This window comes from Entelurus aequoreus, linkage group LG06 (genome assembly GCF_033978785.1).
Source record: "Entelurus aequoreus isolate RoL-2023_Sb linkage group LG06, RoL_Eaeq_v1.1, whole genome shotgun sequence".
Lineage (NCBI taxonomy): Eukaryota > Metazoa > Chordata > Actinopteri > Syngnathiformes > Syngnathidae > Entelurus > Entelurus aequoreus.
In genome coordinates this window covers 72,117,174-72,135,230 of record NC_084736.1, presented here as the reverse complement: position 1 = coordinate 72,135,230, position 18,057 = coordinate 72,117,174, and the positions used below count along the sequence as shown (strand labels likewise).

The following is an 18,057-nucleotide window of genomic DNA, read 5'->3' as shown; positions in this document are numbered from 1 at the left end:
AAGTTAAATTATTTAGTATGCACTAATTAAAGGGGCAGAGCTTTAAGAGACATTTTAGCTTTTATATTTTATAAGATATATTTTTTTGTAAGAACCACAATTAATAAATATATTTCAGTGAATAACTTATTGTTCAAATCTGTATATAAATATGTACATAAAGTGTTGCAATTATATTGTAAAATGGATGGATGGATGGACGTTTAGAACAAAACTATACATTTTTTGAGCTTTTAGAGAAAATCATATAATTGTAGTAAATTATGCAAATTACTTGATGATGTAATGATGACCACGCCCATAGCCACGCCCCCATCGCCACAGGTATCTTGGCAGTTTATGGGAAACACTGCTATGTCTATGTCAATGTGTAAGCAATGGATAGTTTTTAGCTTGGTTACGTAATTTCTCGGCCAAGTCAGAGAGTTATAAACAGGTTCCACAGTACTACTACTATTAAACGTTATTATTCTAAGTGACTAACTGATGCAAATTATTTTCTCTCAGTTAACGGCTCCTCCTGTGAACACACGTGTGCTGGCCTTTTTGTCAGCTGTGGCTGGTGATGCTCTGACTCGCCACCTGGGCGTTATTTTACCTGCCATTCTTTCCTCACTTAAAGGAAAATTAGGAACAGAAGATGAACCTCAGGTAACACTAGGCCTCCATAAGCCATTCCTATCTATTTGTGTGACTGTACCATTTATTTTTGTACCTTTCTGATAAAAAATGTACTTTGCATTAGGAATTATGCAACTGCCAAACCGTGATCCTCTCAGTGGATGATGATATGGGCCAGCGTATTATCATAGATGATTTATTGGAGGCCACACGAAACACTGACCCTGGGCTCAGACAGGCCGCCGCTACTATCTTAAATGGCTACTTCGCCCGCACACGCCTTGACTATAGTGCCCATACCCGCAACCTGCTCTCTGGCCTTATCCGCCTCCTCAATGACCCCAACACTGAAATCCTGACTCAGAGCTGGGACACAATCAACTCCATCACAAGGGTACGCTCATTTTGCTCTCCAAATATTCTCCTTCTGGAAGTTGTTCAACACCCACACACCCACTGTTTGTTTTTCTTCAAATAGAAACTGGACGCAAGCAGCCAGCTGGCTCTTATTGACGACCTTCATCGAGACATCAGATCAGTAGCTGCTGATGTAAAGGGTCAACATCTGCCTGGTTTCTGTTTGCCCAAAAAGGTAACTCATTATACTATATCAGGGGTGTCCAAAGTGCGGCCCGGGGGCCATTTGCGGCCCGCAGGTCATTTTTTAACGGCCCCACGGCACATTCTAATAATACGATTAAAAAAAATCAGAACATAAAAAGTGGTATAAAAGAGCAAACAGGTGAAATGTAACAAGAAAATGTTACAATGTTTACTCTAATAACACAAACTTTCTTTAAAAAATTATAATTAATCAAAATCAATGTTATTATGAATTTTGGGAAATGTTGCATATTTTGTGTTTGCCATTTAAAAAACAAAGTTTTTATTTTTTTTATTTTTTAAAGAAGGGCCTAAAACAAACACACAAAAAACATAAACAACAATAAAAATGATAATTGACGGATAGATCTGAAGTTGATCTTGAGACAATTGTGTTAAAAGTAAAAAAAAATGTATGATTTTTTTTTTTTTTTAACTTTACCGAGCAGGACCTTTTTGGAACCCCAATCATTTTAGTGGGACTTTTTTTTTTGAGTGTCATTGCTCAAAAAATAGTAATTAAAATCAATGTTGTTATGAGTTATTGACCTGTTTAAGGCTCCAATTATTATATCATCCAAAATATTCCACTTAAAATTTTTATTGGGTGAAAATATTGCATACTTTGTGTTTTTTCCATAAGAAAACAGGATTTTATTTGACAAAAAGGGCATACAACTTAATATTGACCTTGAATAATAATACTGAATAATGTGAAGTGAACTATATTTATATAGCACTTTTCTCTAGTGACTCAAAGCACTTTACATTGTGAAACCCAATATCTAAGTTACATTTTTAAACCAGTGTGGGTGGCACTGGGAACAGGTGGGTAAAGTGTCGTGCCCAAGGATGGGGCAGAAGCGGGGATCAAACCTGAAACCCTCAAGTTGCTGGCACAGCCACTCTACCAAACGAGCTATACCGTCCCAATGATGACACATGATAATGACACATTTTTTCTATTTATTTGACCAAAACCCTTTGATCAAGCCTAAGTGGAGGCCTCAATGTATATTTTTTTAAACAAATTTTGTATTGGTTTTTAAAATCAAAAATATCAAAATGGCCCCCGCTTGCTTTGATTTTTCAGTGTGTGGCCCTCAGTGGGAAAAAGTTTTGACACCACTGTACTATAATATACCAAATACATGTTTATGCCCTTGGACTGGCTGACTGATGTCGACATAATCCAAAAAAGCAATTGCCTGCATGTTAAGTCTCACCACAGACATAAGGATAATAGGATTTTATGGTAGAATAGGAATGGACTGATTTTTGAACCTATTGCATTTTGTTGACATTCCTTTGCTCCATATCTGCCTATTTCAATTAAGATTAAAGTTTTCGTACGTGTGCAAATAGTTACTGTTGATCTTAAATAAAAAATAATTGTTGATGCTTTTTTAAGCTAACTAATGTTTTAATGCTGTGTAACTAGACTAGACTAGAGAGGTCCGATAATGGCTTTTTTGCCGATATCCGATATTCCGATATTGTCCAACTCTTAATTACCGATTCCGATATCAACCGATACCGATATATACAGTCGTGGAATTAACACATTATTATGCCTAATTTTGTTGTGATGCCCCGGTGGATGCATTAAACAATGTAACAAGGTTTTCCAAAATAAATCAACTCAAGTTATGGAAAAAAATGCCAACAAGGCACTGCCATATTTTTATTGAAGTCACAAAGTGCTTTTTTTTTTTTTAACATGCCTCAAAACAGCAGCTTGGAATTTGGAACATGCTCTCCCTGAGAGAGCATGAGGAGGTTGAGGTGGGCGGGATTAGCGGGGGGTGTATATTGTAGCGTCCCGGAAGAGTAAGTCCTGCAAGAATTCTTGGTATTTGTTCTGTTGTGTTTATGTTGTGTTACGGTGCGGATGTTCTCCCGAAATGTGTTTGTCATTCTTGTTTGTTGTGGGTTCACAGTGTGGCGCATATTTGTAACAGTGTTAAAGTTGTTTATACGGCACCCTCAGTGTGACCTGTATGGCTGTTGACCAATTATGCCTCGCATTCACTTGTGTGTATGAAAAGCCGTAGATATTATGTGATTGGGCCGGCACGCGAAGGCAGTGCCTTTAAGGTTTATTGGCGCTCTGTACTTCTCCCTACGTCCGTGTACACAGCTGCGTTTTAAAAAGTCATAAATTTACATTTTTGAAACCGATACCAATAATTACGTAACCGATACCGATAATTTCCGATATTACATTTCAAAGCATATATCGGCTGATAGTATCGGCAGTCAGATATTATCGGACATCCCTACTTTTAATGTATAATGAAATTACATTTTATTTTGTTGGTACAATAGATAAATGAATGTAAACTATGTTTTAAAACCAAAGCAATCAACTGCTGCTTTGTTAATGATGATCTTTTTTTGTTTACAGGGTGTTACTTGCATACTGCCTGTCCTGAGAGAAGGGGTCTTAACTGGTAGTCCTGAGCAGAAAGAAGAAGCAGCCAAAGCGTTAGGAGGGGTCATCAAACTGACGTCCCCTGAGGCCCTAAGGCCCTCTGTGGTCAACATCACTGGTCCACTTATTCGTATTTTGGGTGACCGCTTTGCTTGGACAGTGAAGACTGCGCTGCTGGAGACTCTCACCCTGCTGCTGGCAAAGGTCTGTTGTTTGATCCCCTGCTTGGAAACGCCCTATCAGATAATCACAGACCATTACCCTAACCCCTGGTATTCTGTCTTGCAGGTCGGTATTGCCCTGAAGCCTTTCTTGCCACAGCTGCAGACCACCTTTCTTAAGGCTCTGCAGGACTCAAGTCGTGCAGTGAGGTTAAGGGCTGCTGAAGCTCTGGGCCAACTGGTTTCCATCCACACAAAGGTGGACCCGCTCTTCACAGAGCAACTCGCTGCCATTCGCAACGCAGAGGACTCTGGAGTGAGGTGTGTACACCTGCTGTAGAGTACTGATTGATCCAAAATGGAATAATTGAACCAAAAGATATTTGGCTGTTGGAAAGGTGTGTTATACAAGGTATATTATATCCCATGGTGATATAATGGGGCAGCGGTACCTCATTCTAAAAGGACATAGGCTTGGGAATGCGGTTTTTAGTCCTGCAACAGACAACAATGGCAATTTGTTGTTTAAGGAACGCCTGTCTGCTGCTTGACTACTGGTTAGGTTCCCCTTTGCTGTGGAATTTTTTTGAGTGCAGAAAACTTTGCTTTCAAATATATGTATTTTGTATACCGTATTTTTCGGAGTCTAAGTCGCTCCGGAGTATAAATCGCACCGGCTGAAAATGCATAATAAAGAAGGAAAAAAACATATAAGTCGCACTGGAGTATAAGTCGCATTTTTTGGGGAAATTTATTTGATAAAACCCAACACCAAGAATAGACATTTGAAAGGCAATTTAAAATAAGTAAAGAATAATGAACAACAAGCTGAATAAGTGTACGTTATATGAGGCATAAATAACCAACTGAGAACGTGCCTGGTATGTTAACGTAACATATTATGGTAAGAGTCATTCAAATAACTATAACATATAGAACATGCTATACGTTTACCAAACAATCTGTCACTCCTAATCGCTAAATCCCATGAAATCTTATACGTCTAGTCTCTTACGTGAATGAGCTAAATAATATTATTTTAATATTTTACGCTAATGTGTTAATAATTTCACACATAAGTCGCTCCTGAGTATAAGTCGCACCCCCGGCCAAACTATGAAAAAAACTGCGACTTATAGTCCGAAAAATACGGTATTTACTACTTCCATCTATCCATTTTCTACCGCTTATCCCTTTGACATCTCAAAATTGAATTTCCTTTACATTAGACTAACTATGGAGTTGTTTTGATCAGGTGAGTATACTATAATTCAAAATCTGACACTAGGTGGAGCAGACCTATGATCCTCAGATACCTGCGTATCGGAATACATGAGAATATTGTAGAACAAACTCAGCAAATTGACATTGATACAAATACCATTGACTTCTATCAAAGGCATAAAAAATGATTAGGCAAGCTGGAACCCCTGTTGATTCTGTCATAATGTCGTCAGTAGACAAATGGGGAGATAGTATTATGAGATTATGAGTACTCTGAAGGAAGAAAATTATATTTCACCATTTAAACAGTTAATAACACTCATTTATATTACCGTATTTTTCGGATTATAAGTCGCAGTTTTTTTTATAGTTTGGCCGGGGGTGCGACTTATACTCAGGAGCGACTTATGTGTAAAAATATTAACACATTACCGTAAAATATCAAATAATATTATTTAGCTCATTCACGTAATAGACTAGACGTATAAGATTTCATGGGATTTAGCGATTAGGAGTGACAGATTGTTTGGTAAACGTATAGCATGTTCTATATGTTATAGTTATTTGAATGACTCTTACCATAATATGTTACGTTAACATACCGGGCACGTTCTCAGTTGGTTATTTATGCCTCATATAACGTACACTTATTCAGCCTGTTGTTCACTATTCTTTATTTATTTTAAATTGCCTTTCAAATGTCTATTCTTGGTGTTGGATTTTATCAAATAAATTTCCCCCAAAAATGCGACTTATACTCCAGTGCGGCTTATATATGTTTTTTTCCTTCTTTATTATGCATTTTCGGCCAATGCGACTTATACTCCGAAAAATACGGTATTAATAAAAATGCTTCATATTGGCTTTCTTACCGATATGACGATACGGTCAGCACTCCGATTCCCATATCTACCGATATATGTACTTCTCTTAAACTAGTGTCAGGTCACATCTTGTTTAACAAATAAACACATTATGCTTATTTTACTTTTTTTTCTTTATAAATAAACACTGTTTGTGCTAAATAAGTCAAATACTACAATTTGAGTTATAGAAAAAGTGCCATTTTTATTTTTAACATTTTGTTTCAACAGTCATTAAAAATTGTGAGCAATAGTCAAATAAAATAACATGTTCTGTTGTCAACAAGTAAGGCAAGTTAGTCTTTTGATTAAGTTCCTGAATAAGGTACAAATAAGGCTTTACAGCTACAGTATACAATTTGGAAAGGTGCACATTTATTTGTGGAATAAACATCCATATAAGAACAAAGTATGAAACTCTGGAAATGTAAAGTGCATTATAAATCAAATGTATTATTATTACACAGAACGATAACTGGAGAATGTTCGTCTGTTGGGATACATTGTGGTCGTGTACGGCCATGAATTTCTGTTATGCGTGTTTTATTGTAATTATTTAAAGCTGTGTGGTTTACGAAATGCTGTAATTTGATCATCAAAGTTGTATAAGAATAGAAAGTACAGTGCAGTTGTGTGTATCCCGTGTGTATTACCTTGTGGTCGTCTGTTACTGTGCATTTCTAATTGTATATGTTTTGTTAATTACATGTCTCGTTGCCTGTTACTGTGCCTTCTGATAGGGAGACAATGCTACAAGCTTTACGGTTCGTCATTCAAGGGGCTGGATCAAAGGTGGACCCAAACATCCGCAAGAACATCATCAGCACATTACTAGGCATGCTGGGACATGATGAGGTATGCCACTGGAACTTGAAGCATAAAACTGGAAGTGAGACTTTTATAACATCTGTGGTGGCATGGCTGTAAATTGTATTTCCACAATACAGTTAAAAAAAACAAAAAAACTGAGAACATTTAAGTTAAGTATTTTGTGGTATGGATAAACAGAAGTATGTGAGAGGATGTGGTTTGCAGCAGAGATAGTGTATGCTCCATGTCAGTCAATAGTCTCTTATAATGTCTGCCCATCTGTGTGCGTGTGCGTGTGCGTGTGCGTGTGCGTGTGCGTGTGCGTGTGCGTGTGTGTGTGTGTGTGTGTGTGTGTGTGTGTGTGTGTGTGTGTTCTGGCAATGCTTACTTAATGAGGACATCGCTCTGTTTACACAGTCACCTTTAGGGGACCTCTGACGGTATGGGGACAAAAAAAACAGGTCCCCTAAAGGGAAACCTTTTTAAATGATGGTCAGATCCATTCTGAAGATGCCTACGTGATTTTTAAGCATTTTCATACAGCATGATTATAAAACATTGTTACCTTAAAGTATGATTCACATTCAGAATGTTCCATCCTTCTATATATGGTAGTTGGAGTTACAGACAACTTCATTACTGCTAAATAGCAGTTGTCAGTAATGTCACAGAAGATGCAGGATTTGCTTTAACATTTAAGTGGTGAAACTTCCTATAAGAGGACAGCTGTAGTTGCTATATTCTGAGGATCATGTCATATTTCATTTGAACTTTTTTTTTCAAAAAATTTTTATGGTACTCATTAGTCACGTACAAATTTGTGTGAATTATGCAAAATTATTTAAATTCGGTCCCCATGAACCATATTAACTCTTTTTTCCCCAGGGTCCCCAGTAAGAATGACCAGCACATTACTTCATCAATCCAGATATTTAAAGACGTGTATGAGCTAACTGGGCAGTGGCCATTTTACATACATTTTGTTATGCCTCCACAACCTGTAGAAAGGGTGGTCCCCACAAGTGATGATCAAAAATTGGTCCCCATTCCAAATGATAACCAATATGTGTGTGTGTGTGTGTACATAGGATGCAACTCGAATGGCTTCAGCAGGCTGTGTTGGTGAACTCAGCCCGTTTCTGTCAGACGAAGAGTTGAAGAGCGTGTTGCTTCAGCACATCTTGGGTTTGTAGCTAAATACCAATTTATTGTCCTGTGTATGTCTAAAGCAGTGGTTCTCAAATGGGGGTACGCGCACCCCTGGGGGTACTTTAAGGTACGTATGCCAAGGGGTACGTGAGATTTTTTTTAAATGTCTCTCAAAAAGAACTGTGAAAAGAAATGCAACAATGCAATATTCAGTGTTGACAGCTAGATTTTTTGTGGACATGTTCCATAAATATTGATGTTAAAGATTTATTTTTTTGTGAAGAAATGTTTAGAATTAAGTTCATGAATCCAGATGGATCTCTATTACAATCCCCAAAGAGGGCACTTTAAGTTGATGATTACTTCTATGTGTAGAAATCTTTATTTATAATTGAATCACTTGTTTATTTTTCAACAAGTTTTTAGTTATTTTTATATAAATATTTTTCCAAATAGTTCAAGAAAGACCACAACAAATGAGCAATATTTTGCACTGTTATACAATTTAATAAATCAGAAACTGATGACATAGTGCTGTATTTTACTTCTTTATCTCTTTTTTTCAACCAAAAATGCTTTGCTCTGATTAGGGGGTACTTGAATTTAAAAAAAATTCACAGGGGGTACATCACTGAAAAAAGGTTGAGAACCACTGGTCTAAAGTACCTTCTCACTCATCTAGTTTAACAGTACCGTATTTTTCGGAGTATACCGTAAGTCGCTCCGGAGTATAAGTCGCAGCGGCCGAAAATGCATAATAAAGAAGGAAAAAAACATATAAAAGTCGCACTGGAGTATAAGTCGCATTTTTGGGGGAAATGTATTTGATAAAACCCAACACCAAGAATAGACATTTGAAAGGCAATTTAAAATAAATAAAGAATAGTGAACAACAGGCTGAATAAGTGTACGTTATATGAGGCATAAATAACCAACTGAGAACGTGCCTGGTATGTTAACGTAACATATTATGGTAAGAGTCATTCAAATAACTATAACATATAGAACATGCTATACGTTTACCAAACAATCTGTCACTCCTAATCGCTAAATCCCATGAAATCTTATACGTCTAGTCTCTTACGTGAATGAGCTAAATAATACTATTTGATATTTTACGGTAATGTGTTAATAATTTCACACATAAGTCGCTCCTGAGTATAAGTCGCACTATGAAAAAAACTGCGACTTATAGTCCGAAAAACACGGTATATGTTTTTTTCCTGAAGCATAAGTCTGTATATATTACTCATTTATTTATTGTGACTTTTACTTTTTTCAGCGGATATGTCAGGTGTGGACTGGATGGTGCGTCACGGTCGCAGCATGGCTTTGGCCATAGCTGTCAAATGTGCGCCTGCAAAGTTGTGTGGGAAGGAATACGGCGATAGTGTGACGGAGACCATTCTGACCAACGCCACTGCTGACAGGGTGAGGGGGAATCTTAGAAGTGTGTTTGACTTTGAGAATCTCATCACTCCTTTTGTGTGTTTTACTTAGTATTACCATTGACTATTTTAAGATTAAGAGTAGTTTATTTCAAAGGGGACAATGCAATTTCATTAAACACAAAAAAGCCAGAATTAGCCAGAAGGCTATTTGTGACCTGTGCTGGCAAAATGAGTCACAATGAGGAAATTTTAAAAACTGAGTTATTGTTATTTACACATTCTCCATCTAAAGACCTTCAAAATGATATATGGTTTGTTGGAATCGGACAGAAAATGACCGAGTTACATCCGATTGAAGTCGACCAAGTTTGAGGGTCCGTTTTGAGAAAAACCAGCTTAAAGTTTACTGTTCCAGAACAGAATGTGCCAAAACAAAACTCCATAGCAACCATACCTTAAGAGTCCTTGTAGCAACACCAAAATTGGTACAATTAAAGTCAAATCCCATGTCTAAAGGAAAAATATATATTCAACTCTATTGAAAACGGTTATGTACAAAAATTTAAACACTGTTATGTCACAGTTTTTTTGTTCACTGGTCAGTTTGTCAGCTGGTCAGCTGTCCGTAATATTCCTGACCAGCAGCACTAAGAAGATTCGCCGACTGCAGTGAATTTAGCGCACTTGCAACCGCCTGTGTACCCTCTCCACCTTCTAAATCCATTACGGAATGTAAAACAGTCTAACTTATCCACAAAAATAATAATTAAATGTTCGAAAATCACCTTTTTTCACCAAATATTCCGCTCGAATTACTGTGTGTTGTTTTTCATCAGGGCGCTGCCATGATACCACAATGCACCGCGCGGGGTGATTCAACCAATGAGGGTACGCCTCACAGCGACCGGTTAGCAACAAGCCGGATTTGTTTACGTCGGGACAGGTTTAAAAACTCGAATTATATTGGTTCAGAATGGCGTCATCAGGAATTCCATGCTCATTTTTAGAAAGTAGGTAAACTTGGCGTCACAATGATACCAAATATGGCTAGGGGGATTCCCCCTTATTGGCGCGAGTGAGCGTTGAAAACACTTGATTTTCTCAAGGAATTTTAACACAAAGGACTAATTTCTGAAGACATACCTCGTACAAAACCTTCAAATAAAGGTGATTTTAGATGTTTTCTTGCTATGTCGATGATTGGGATCGCTAGATTGTGGCTTTATGGACTAATTTTTGTGAAAATCTCAATTTCAACCAAGATCAATTTTTTTCACTTATTTTCCTGTAGGTCAAAATTAGCCTGTGCATATTCCGACTCATTTTGCCAGCACGGGTCACATTTTTAATTTGTAGTCCCCTGGCCGTGATGTAAAAAAAGCAGTAAAATTACAATTCAAAAGAAAAAAAAAAGTAAGACTTGGCTACCTGTACTACCTGTAGTCATTCTTGTAAATATGACCTTTTCATGTGATTGAATTCCTCTTCCAGATTCCCATTGCTTGTAGCGGGATTAGAGGGATGGGATTCCTGATGAGACACCAGCTCAGCGTGGATGGAAGCAGTAATATTTCCCAGCGCATCATCACGCAGTTTGTCAAGGTATATAGCACAACAGCACTGGCACTTAGATGACATATCATCTCGCATACATGCAGGTTCTTGTAGGAAAGGGGTGTCTGAACTTTTTACAGGTGAAGAACAGACAGAGGGCAGTCACTTCGATACATTAAAGATGCTAGTGTAGATCAATATATGCTGAGATATCTGAATGAAACACCACATTTTTTCTTTGTGTTCTAGGTTAAAAAGCTAATTTATGTAAGATCTAATATATATAATTTTAGACACCATTGTTGTAGGTAGGGGTGTAACGGTACGTGTATTTGTATTGAACCGTTTTGGTACGGGGGTTCCGGTTCCGAACGAGTTTCCACCAGGCTCTGCTTTTTATCCATAGATATATCAGATTTAATTTTTTATTATCTATAGCAGGGGTGTCAAAAGTGTGCCCCGGAGGCCATTTGCGGCCCACAGCTAATGTTTTAAAGGCCCACGGCACATTCTAAAAATACTATTAAAATAAACAAAAACATAACAAAAGTGAAATAAAAAAGCTTAAAGGTTAAATGTAATTTAGAAAAAGTTGCAATGTTGACTAATGAAACAAAGCTGTTTTTTTTTTCTTTCAAACTGTCATTGCTCAAAACATAATATTGAATCAAAATCAATGTTATTATGAATTATTGACCTATCCAAGGTTCCCATTACTTCACATCAAATATTCCACTAAGAAAAATATTTTTGGTGGAAAATTTTGCAAATTTGGTAAATAAATAACCCAAAAATTTACATTTTGTCATTTTCTTACTGTACCGAAAATTAACCGAACCGTGACCTCTAAACCGAGGTACGTACCGTACCGAAATTTTTGTGTACCGTTACACCGCTAGTTGTAGGGTTTTATTTAATTAAACATTATTTAACTTATCTATTATATAATTGTACACAAATATAATTAGTCACAGACTCACACGTTATCACACCAATTGTAGATATCATAGTAATCTTATCATTGTCTTGACTCGACTGTGAAACTAATTTAAATGAACTTCTTAGAAATGACATTATCACGTACCGCAGGGGTCGCCAACCCGTCAATCGCGATCGACCAGTTCTGATCTTTGGGACCCTACTGGTCATGGCGAAAATATTAGAAAAATAAATCTGTATTAATATGACATCAGTGACACCCCCATGCGGGGAGTGACCAACAGACTTGCCAACAGACATGCATTTTAACCCCTGAACCCATACCAATCATTTGGCACCGGTACCAAAATGTATATTGATACTTTTCAAGGGAACTACAAAAAAATATCAATATTGGCTTTCACTTAATGGAAAATCTTAAAATACATTAAACCTATGTTGCCTATTGCACTCAAAGAACAATTTTAGTGGTTAAAAAATAAAAGGCATTAAACACTTTGTGCTTTTCTTGTTGCTCTCAAAGAACAATTTGCAATTTTCTATCATGGTTTCCCGCAGCTCATTGTTGTTAAGGCGGCCGCCTTAACAACAAAGTGCCACCGCTTAAACTAAAGTCAGTGTTTCCCATAAACTGGCAAGATACCTGTGGCGGTGGGGGCGTGGCTGTGGGCGTGGTCACCATGACATCATCGAGTAATTTGCATAATTTACTACAATGATATGATTTTCTCTAAAAAGGCTCAAAAAATGTATACTTACTAATTAATAATAACAGTTTTGTTTTAAACGTCCATTCATCCATCCATCCATTTTACAATATAATTACAACACTTTATGTACATATTTATATACAGATTTGAACAATAAGTTATTCACTTAAATATATTTATTAATTGTGGTTCTTACAAAAAATATATCTTATAAAATATAAAAGCTAAAATGTCTCTTAAAGCTCTGCCCCTTTAATTAGTGCATACTAAATAATTTAACTTTAGCCGACTACTACAACCATATTATTTACCAGCAACATAAAGTGAAACAGAGGCGGAGGTGTCCTGCCACAGTCAGTAACAAATAAACAGAAAACAGTAGTGGTCAAATACAAATAAGGCAACAAGAGAAGTATCCTACACTTCTCTTATGTAAAGTAAATCTGAACAGCCTATATGGGCATCTACATCAACTATATGTTTGCCTGAGAAGCTGGACAGGACCCCAAAAAAAAAAAAAAAAAAAAAAAATTATTTTATTTTATTTTTATTTAAAATTTGTGGCGGACGTAATTCTTTCGTGGCGGGCCGCCACAAATAAATGAATGTGTGGGAAACACTGAAAGTCTTAAAAACAATGTAAAGAAAATATATATATATTTTATTTTTTTGTCCTGTAAATTAAGCATGATGAGTTGAGCATATGTCAGCATGTGGCCCCACTTTTAACTCTTTTTTTTTCAAACGCTTATTGCAAATGCTTATTTACAGTAAGTCATTCATTTGACTTAGTCATTATTTTGTCTTAGTAAGTCAATATTTACTAAGTCCAAATAATGACATACTTAGTATCTCAGGTAACCAGGACTGTTTTGTGTTTTGTTTTTACATTACGGAAAAAATATTGTGATATACATCTTATATTGCCATTCAGCATACAGAGCGGAAAACACAACCAAACATTGTAGGCTTCTTCATTTTCATGCGACGAAGCCGGCCTACTTTACCACAGTCTGTAGTCTATTGCCCCCCCAGGCAGCGATGAGATGGAGACGTGATGGTGGCGACAGGCCAAATTACACTGTTCCTTACACCCACCCAGGCCCTTCCCCGTCCGTGTCCGCCTGTCCCGGGCGACGCCTCCTTCCCCCCTGGAGAGACACCACCTTAACTAACAAATATTCTGGGGGAAACACTGTCTATATTACATATAGTCTGACAAAGAATAGAATAAAAAGCTTTATTGACATGATGGCACATTTACATTTTTGTTGTACATTTTAATAAAATACTTAAAGTATACATGCAGTTACACAACAACACAGCTTTGGGATCTTCCTACTAGAAAAACTTGAGTGATTTAACATGTGAGACAGCGCCCTCAAGTGGATTCATAGCTGCTCTCTTTTTTTCCCACCCTGTGGATAACGCTGTCAAACCACGTTCTGTTTAGTTTACCATTAAAACTATTAGAATTAAAATGTGTGCGTGTGTGACCCCACAGTGTCTTCAGAACCAGTCCAGCGACATCAGGCTTGTGTCAGAGCAGGTCCTGTGGTGGGTCTTTCAAGATCCAGCTACACCTGCTTTGGAGACGGGTCAGATCAAGTCTTTGTTGAAGACACTTTTAGACAACACCAAGGACAAGAACACCAGCGTGAGAGCCCAGAGTGAACACACCATCGTCAACCTGCTCCGACTGCGACAGGGAGAAGAATACTTTCAGGTATAACAAACAGCAGTGAGAAATGCAAATGGGAAAATATTTTCACTGGAAAACTTTTGATGCTCTGCTTTGTCGCTCAGATGATTACCGCCATTCTGGATTCGGCAAGCAACGACCTTCTCTCGGAGTGTCACCGCCGCTCGCTGAAGAAGATCGCCAGCCTGCCAGACTCCAATGAAGAGATAGATGACACCATACTAACGTGATTGAGCTATTGAAGTCAAACAGTAGATGGACTGACATGCTCTCCAGAGCTTCAAACACCACTCGTCTGCTAATGTTGCCCCTTAGAGTGGAGACGGTTTTCCCACACAGGAACTCAAGATACTTGCCAGCCAGTACACACATCAGCAAGAAGTGACGTGTAATTTGCCCTCTCAGCTTTCTTCCCACCTTATTTTCCACAGCAAATTCACAATTGGACTAGAGGATTATGCATTTTTATTTTGTAGTTGTCTAATTTGGTAGGCTCTGAATTGAATTGTTTTCAGTTATCTAAGAGAACATGTGAATGCGGAACTGCTGAGAAATAGTTTTCACCCCTGAAATGACCCAACACAGATTCTTAACGGGCTGTCGAAATACACAATGTGCTGGTTGTCTTTTAAAATGTGCCACAAGTTCCTGTGCTGCAAAACATCTGCTTAGCCTTTCAATCACACCACCCCCCGACTCTTTGATTATTTTAATGGCCTTTAACCTCAATTTATAGCTCAGTTATTTTACAAAATGTGTGCAGCAACAAGCCCTGTACTGAGGTTTTGATTTGTTTCAATTTTAGTAAAAAGGATTTACAATTCCGATGTATTAATTTTTCACCCCAATCTGTTAAGTTTTTGTCAAAATTACATAAGACATTTGGGGGGAGAGGGGGTTGTCTCTAACAAGACCATTGTTGTGGTTGTAAAAAGGCAGTATAAAATAAAAATACCTAATTTCAGTCTGGAATGTCTAATATTTGGGAACACATGCTCTATTTCAGTGGTTCTCAAAGTAACACCTGAAAAAATATTTGGCTCTTCAAGAACCAACATTAAAATACAGTAGCATAGTAGGCCTAAATATTCATTAAAAACAAGGCAGAGGTTTTTGTCAACCAGTATATTTGATATTATTGGCCACTGTTGGTAACATTACCCACAGTTTGAACAGTAACACTGTCTTTGACTATTTAAGTGATTATTTGGCGTACCCCTAGATCAGGGGTCGGCAACCCAACGTGTTGAAAGAGCCATATTGGACCGAAAAACAAATCTGGAGCCGCAAAAAGTTAAAAGCCTTATGTAAGTGTTATAATGAAGGCAACACATTAAGTAAGTGTCTCAGAGGGTTAGATAACTCCTGGAAAATACTGGCTTAGAATGGCCAAAGGTGTCCAAGTTAAAGGAAAGGACAGGATGTCTTCTTCTAATGGATTTATTACAATCTTTGCAAGCTGGGTAACGTTTGCTGTGGTCTGGAACAACATGGCACACAATACGAAATGCAGCCAATATTACATACGGATAATGTGTCATGAGACATGCAAATATAAATTAAATACACAGAGGACATAATTAACTCAAATATACCTACAAACGAGGCATAATGGTGCAATATGTACATGCAGCTAGCCTAAATAGCATGTTGGCATGGATTATTAGCACGCCACGCAAGTCAATAACATCAACAAAGCTCACCTTTGTGCATTCACGCACAGCATAAAACGTTTGGTGGACAAAATGAGACAAAGGAGTGGCATAAAACACATCTTTCTGTGGCAGCAATAGAGAAAGTTGTACATGTAAACAAACTATGGTGAGTTCAAAGACTGCCAATATTAGTAGGACAAATCAGCGCAGGCCAAATACTGTCATCAGTGAAGCATAAACATAACCATATTAAACAATGGGGTTTCTAACAATTGGGAAGGTTTGTGTTATGTTTGTCCTCCTACAGAAACATTAATAAAACAAATATATTTTTCCATTTTTGAAAAAGCTCCAGGGAGCCACTAGGGCGGTGCTAAAGAGCCGCATGTGGCTCGAGAGCCGAGGGTTGCTGACCCCTGCACTAAATAGAGCAATGCGTATCACAGTTTGAGAATTACTGCTCTCGTTCACCTTTGACTAGCTTCAGGCCTTTCAATTTCAGTTTAAAAAAAAAAAGCAAGATTTTTGGGTAAGTGAGTTTGGTCAAGAACTTCCAAGTATAAAATGACCAAGTCCTCAGCAAATTCTTGAACAATTCACATAAGCACTTCAAAAGCTTGCAAGTCTTACTAGAAATGACAACTGTCCATGTTGTATGCAGCATTGTTGGGAGAGGCTGAGGCTCGATGTCTGTCAACATACATAATAGTGTTTTTCAACCACTGTGCTGCGGCACACTAGTGTACCGTGAGATATTGTTTGGTGTGCCGTGGGAGTTTATGTAATTTCACCTAATTGCGTTAAAAATATTTTTTGCAAACCAGTAATCATAATCCGCAAATGTGCCGTTTTTGAGTGTCGGTGCTGTCTAGAATTTGGCAGAGTAACCGTGTAATACTCTTCCATATCAGTAGGTGGCAGCAGGTAGCTAATTGCTTTGTAGATGTCGGGAAAAGGTATCTAATGCTTAAACCAAAAATAAACAAAAGGCGAGTGCCGCTAAGAAAAGGCATTGAAGCTTAGGGATGGCTATGCAAAACTAAAACTGAACTGGCTGCAAAGTAAACAAAAACAGAATGCTGGAGGACAGCAAAGACTTACAGCGTGTGGAGCAGACGGCGTCCACAAAGTACGTCCGTACATGACATGACAATCAACAACAAAATAGGAGCGTAGGACAAGAACTAAAACACTACACACAGGAAAACACCAAAAAACTCAGGGCGTGATGTGACAGGTCATGACAGTACACCTACTTTGAGACAAGAGCTATAGTGATGCATGCTTGGTTATGGTTTAAATTCATATCCAACAATTGCGACAACGACTTTTTATTGTCAATATCGGCTGCTGAGTTTCATTTTTTTTAATGTTTTCTGCTGGTGGTGTGCCTCGGACGGAGCCCCTACACCGCACGAGAAAGTTTCTTGTGTGCACGAGAAACTTTTTATAAAGTTATAAAAAATAATAATAATAATTTATAATTTTGTTATTTAAAAAAAAATTTTTTTAGTCATGTATCATGTATTTATACATGTCTAAAAAAAATATAATAGCTTATTAATGCAGTGTTTTTCAACCTGTTCTGAGCCGTTGCACATTTGTTTTCATTGAAAAAATCCCAAGGCTACGGAGCCCCTAAAGGGACATGGGGGAAAAACATTTTTTTTCTAATTTATTTTATTTATTTATTTTTTTTAGACATGTATCTCGTGCACACGAGAAACTATCTTCTGTGCACGAGATAGTTTCTCGTGCGTAAGAGATACATGTCTAAAAAATATATATATTTTAAATTGTATTTTAAAACATTTTCATAACTTTATAAAAAGTTTCTCGTGCGCACTAGATACATGTCTAAAAAAAAAGGGACATGGGGGAACATTTTTTTTTTATAATTTATTTATTTTTTAGACATGCATATCGTGCGCACGAGAAACTTTTTATAAAGTTATAAAAAAAATTAAAAATAACATTTATAATTGTATTTTATTTTTTTAGACATGTATCTCCTACGCAGGAGAAACTATCTTGTGCACAAGAGATAGTTTCTCGTGCGCACGAGATACATGTCTAAAAAAAAATTTTTAAAAAAATCTAAAATTTTTTTTTTTCCCCCATGTCCCTTTAGGGGCTCCGTAGCCTCTGGATTTTTTCAATTAAAAAAAATGTGCCCCGGCTCAGAAAAGGTTGAAAAAACACTGCTTTAAAAAGCGGACATTTTCAGTGTTAATGTGTGGT

The 18,057-nt window shown here is 37.3% G+C and overlaps 1 protein-coding gene across 1 annotated transcript in view; it reads left to right on the top strand.

Moving 5' to 3' along the window:
• Window positions 1–15,144, top strand: part of LOC133652571 (stalled ribosome sensor GCN1-like) — a 56,310-nt gene extending 41,166 nt beyond the window's left edge. Inside the window, exons 47-57 of the mRNA XM_062051461.1 lie at window positions 508–651; window positions 746–1,015; window positions 1,100–1,213; window positions 3,632–3,862; window positions 3,947–4,140; window positions 6,647–6,761; window positions 7,805–7,901; window positions 9,148–9,296; window positions 10,748–10,858; window positions 13,964–14,185; window positions 14,266–15,144. Of these exons, the coding sequence (XP_061907445.1) occupies window positions 508–651; window positions 746–1,015; window positions 1,100–1,213; window positions 3,632–3,862; window positions 3,947–4,140; window positions 6,647–6,761; window positions 7,805–7,901; window positions 9,148–9,296; window positions 10,748–10,858; window positions 13,964–14,185; window positions 14,266–14,391 (1,773 nt within the window). The 3' untranslated portion in view covers window positions 14,392–15,144. The remainder of the gene's footprint in view (window positions 1–507; window positions 652–745; window positions 1,016–1,099; window positions 1,214–3,631; window positions 3,863–3,946; window positions 4,141–6,646; window positions 6,762–7,804; window positions 7,902–9,147; window positions 9,297–10,747; window positions 10,859–13,963; window positions 14,186–14,265) is intronic.
• Window positions 15,145–18,057: the final 2,913 nt, after the last annotated feature.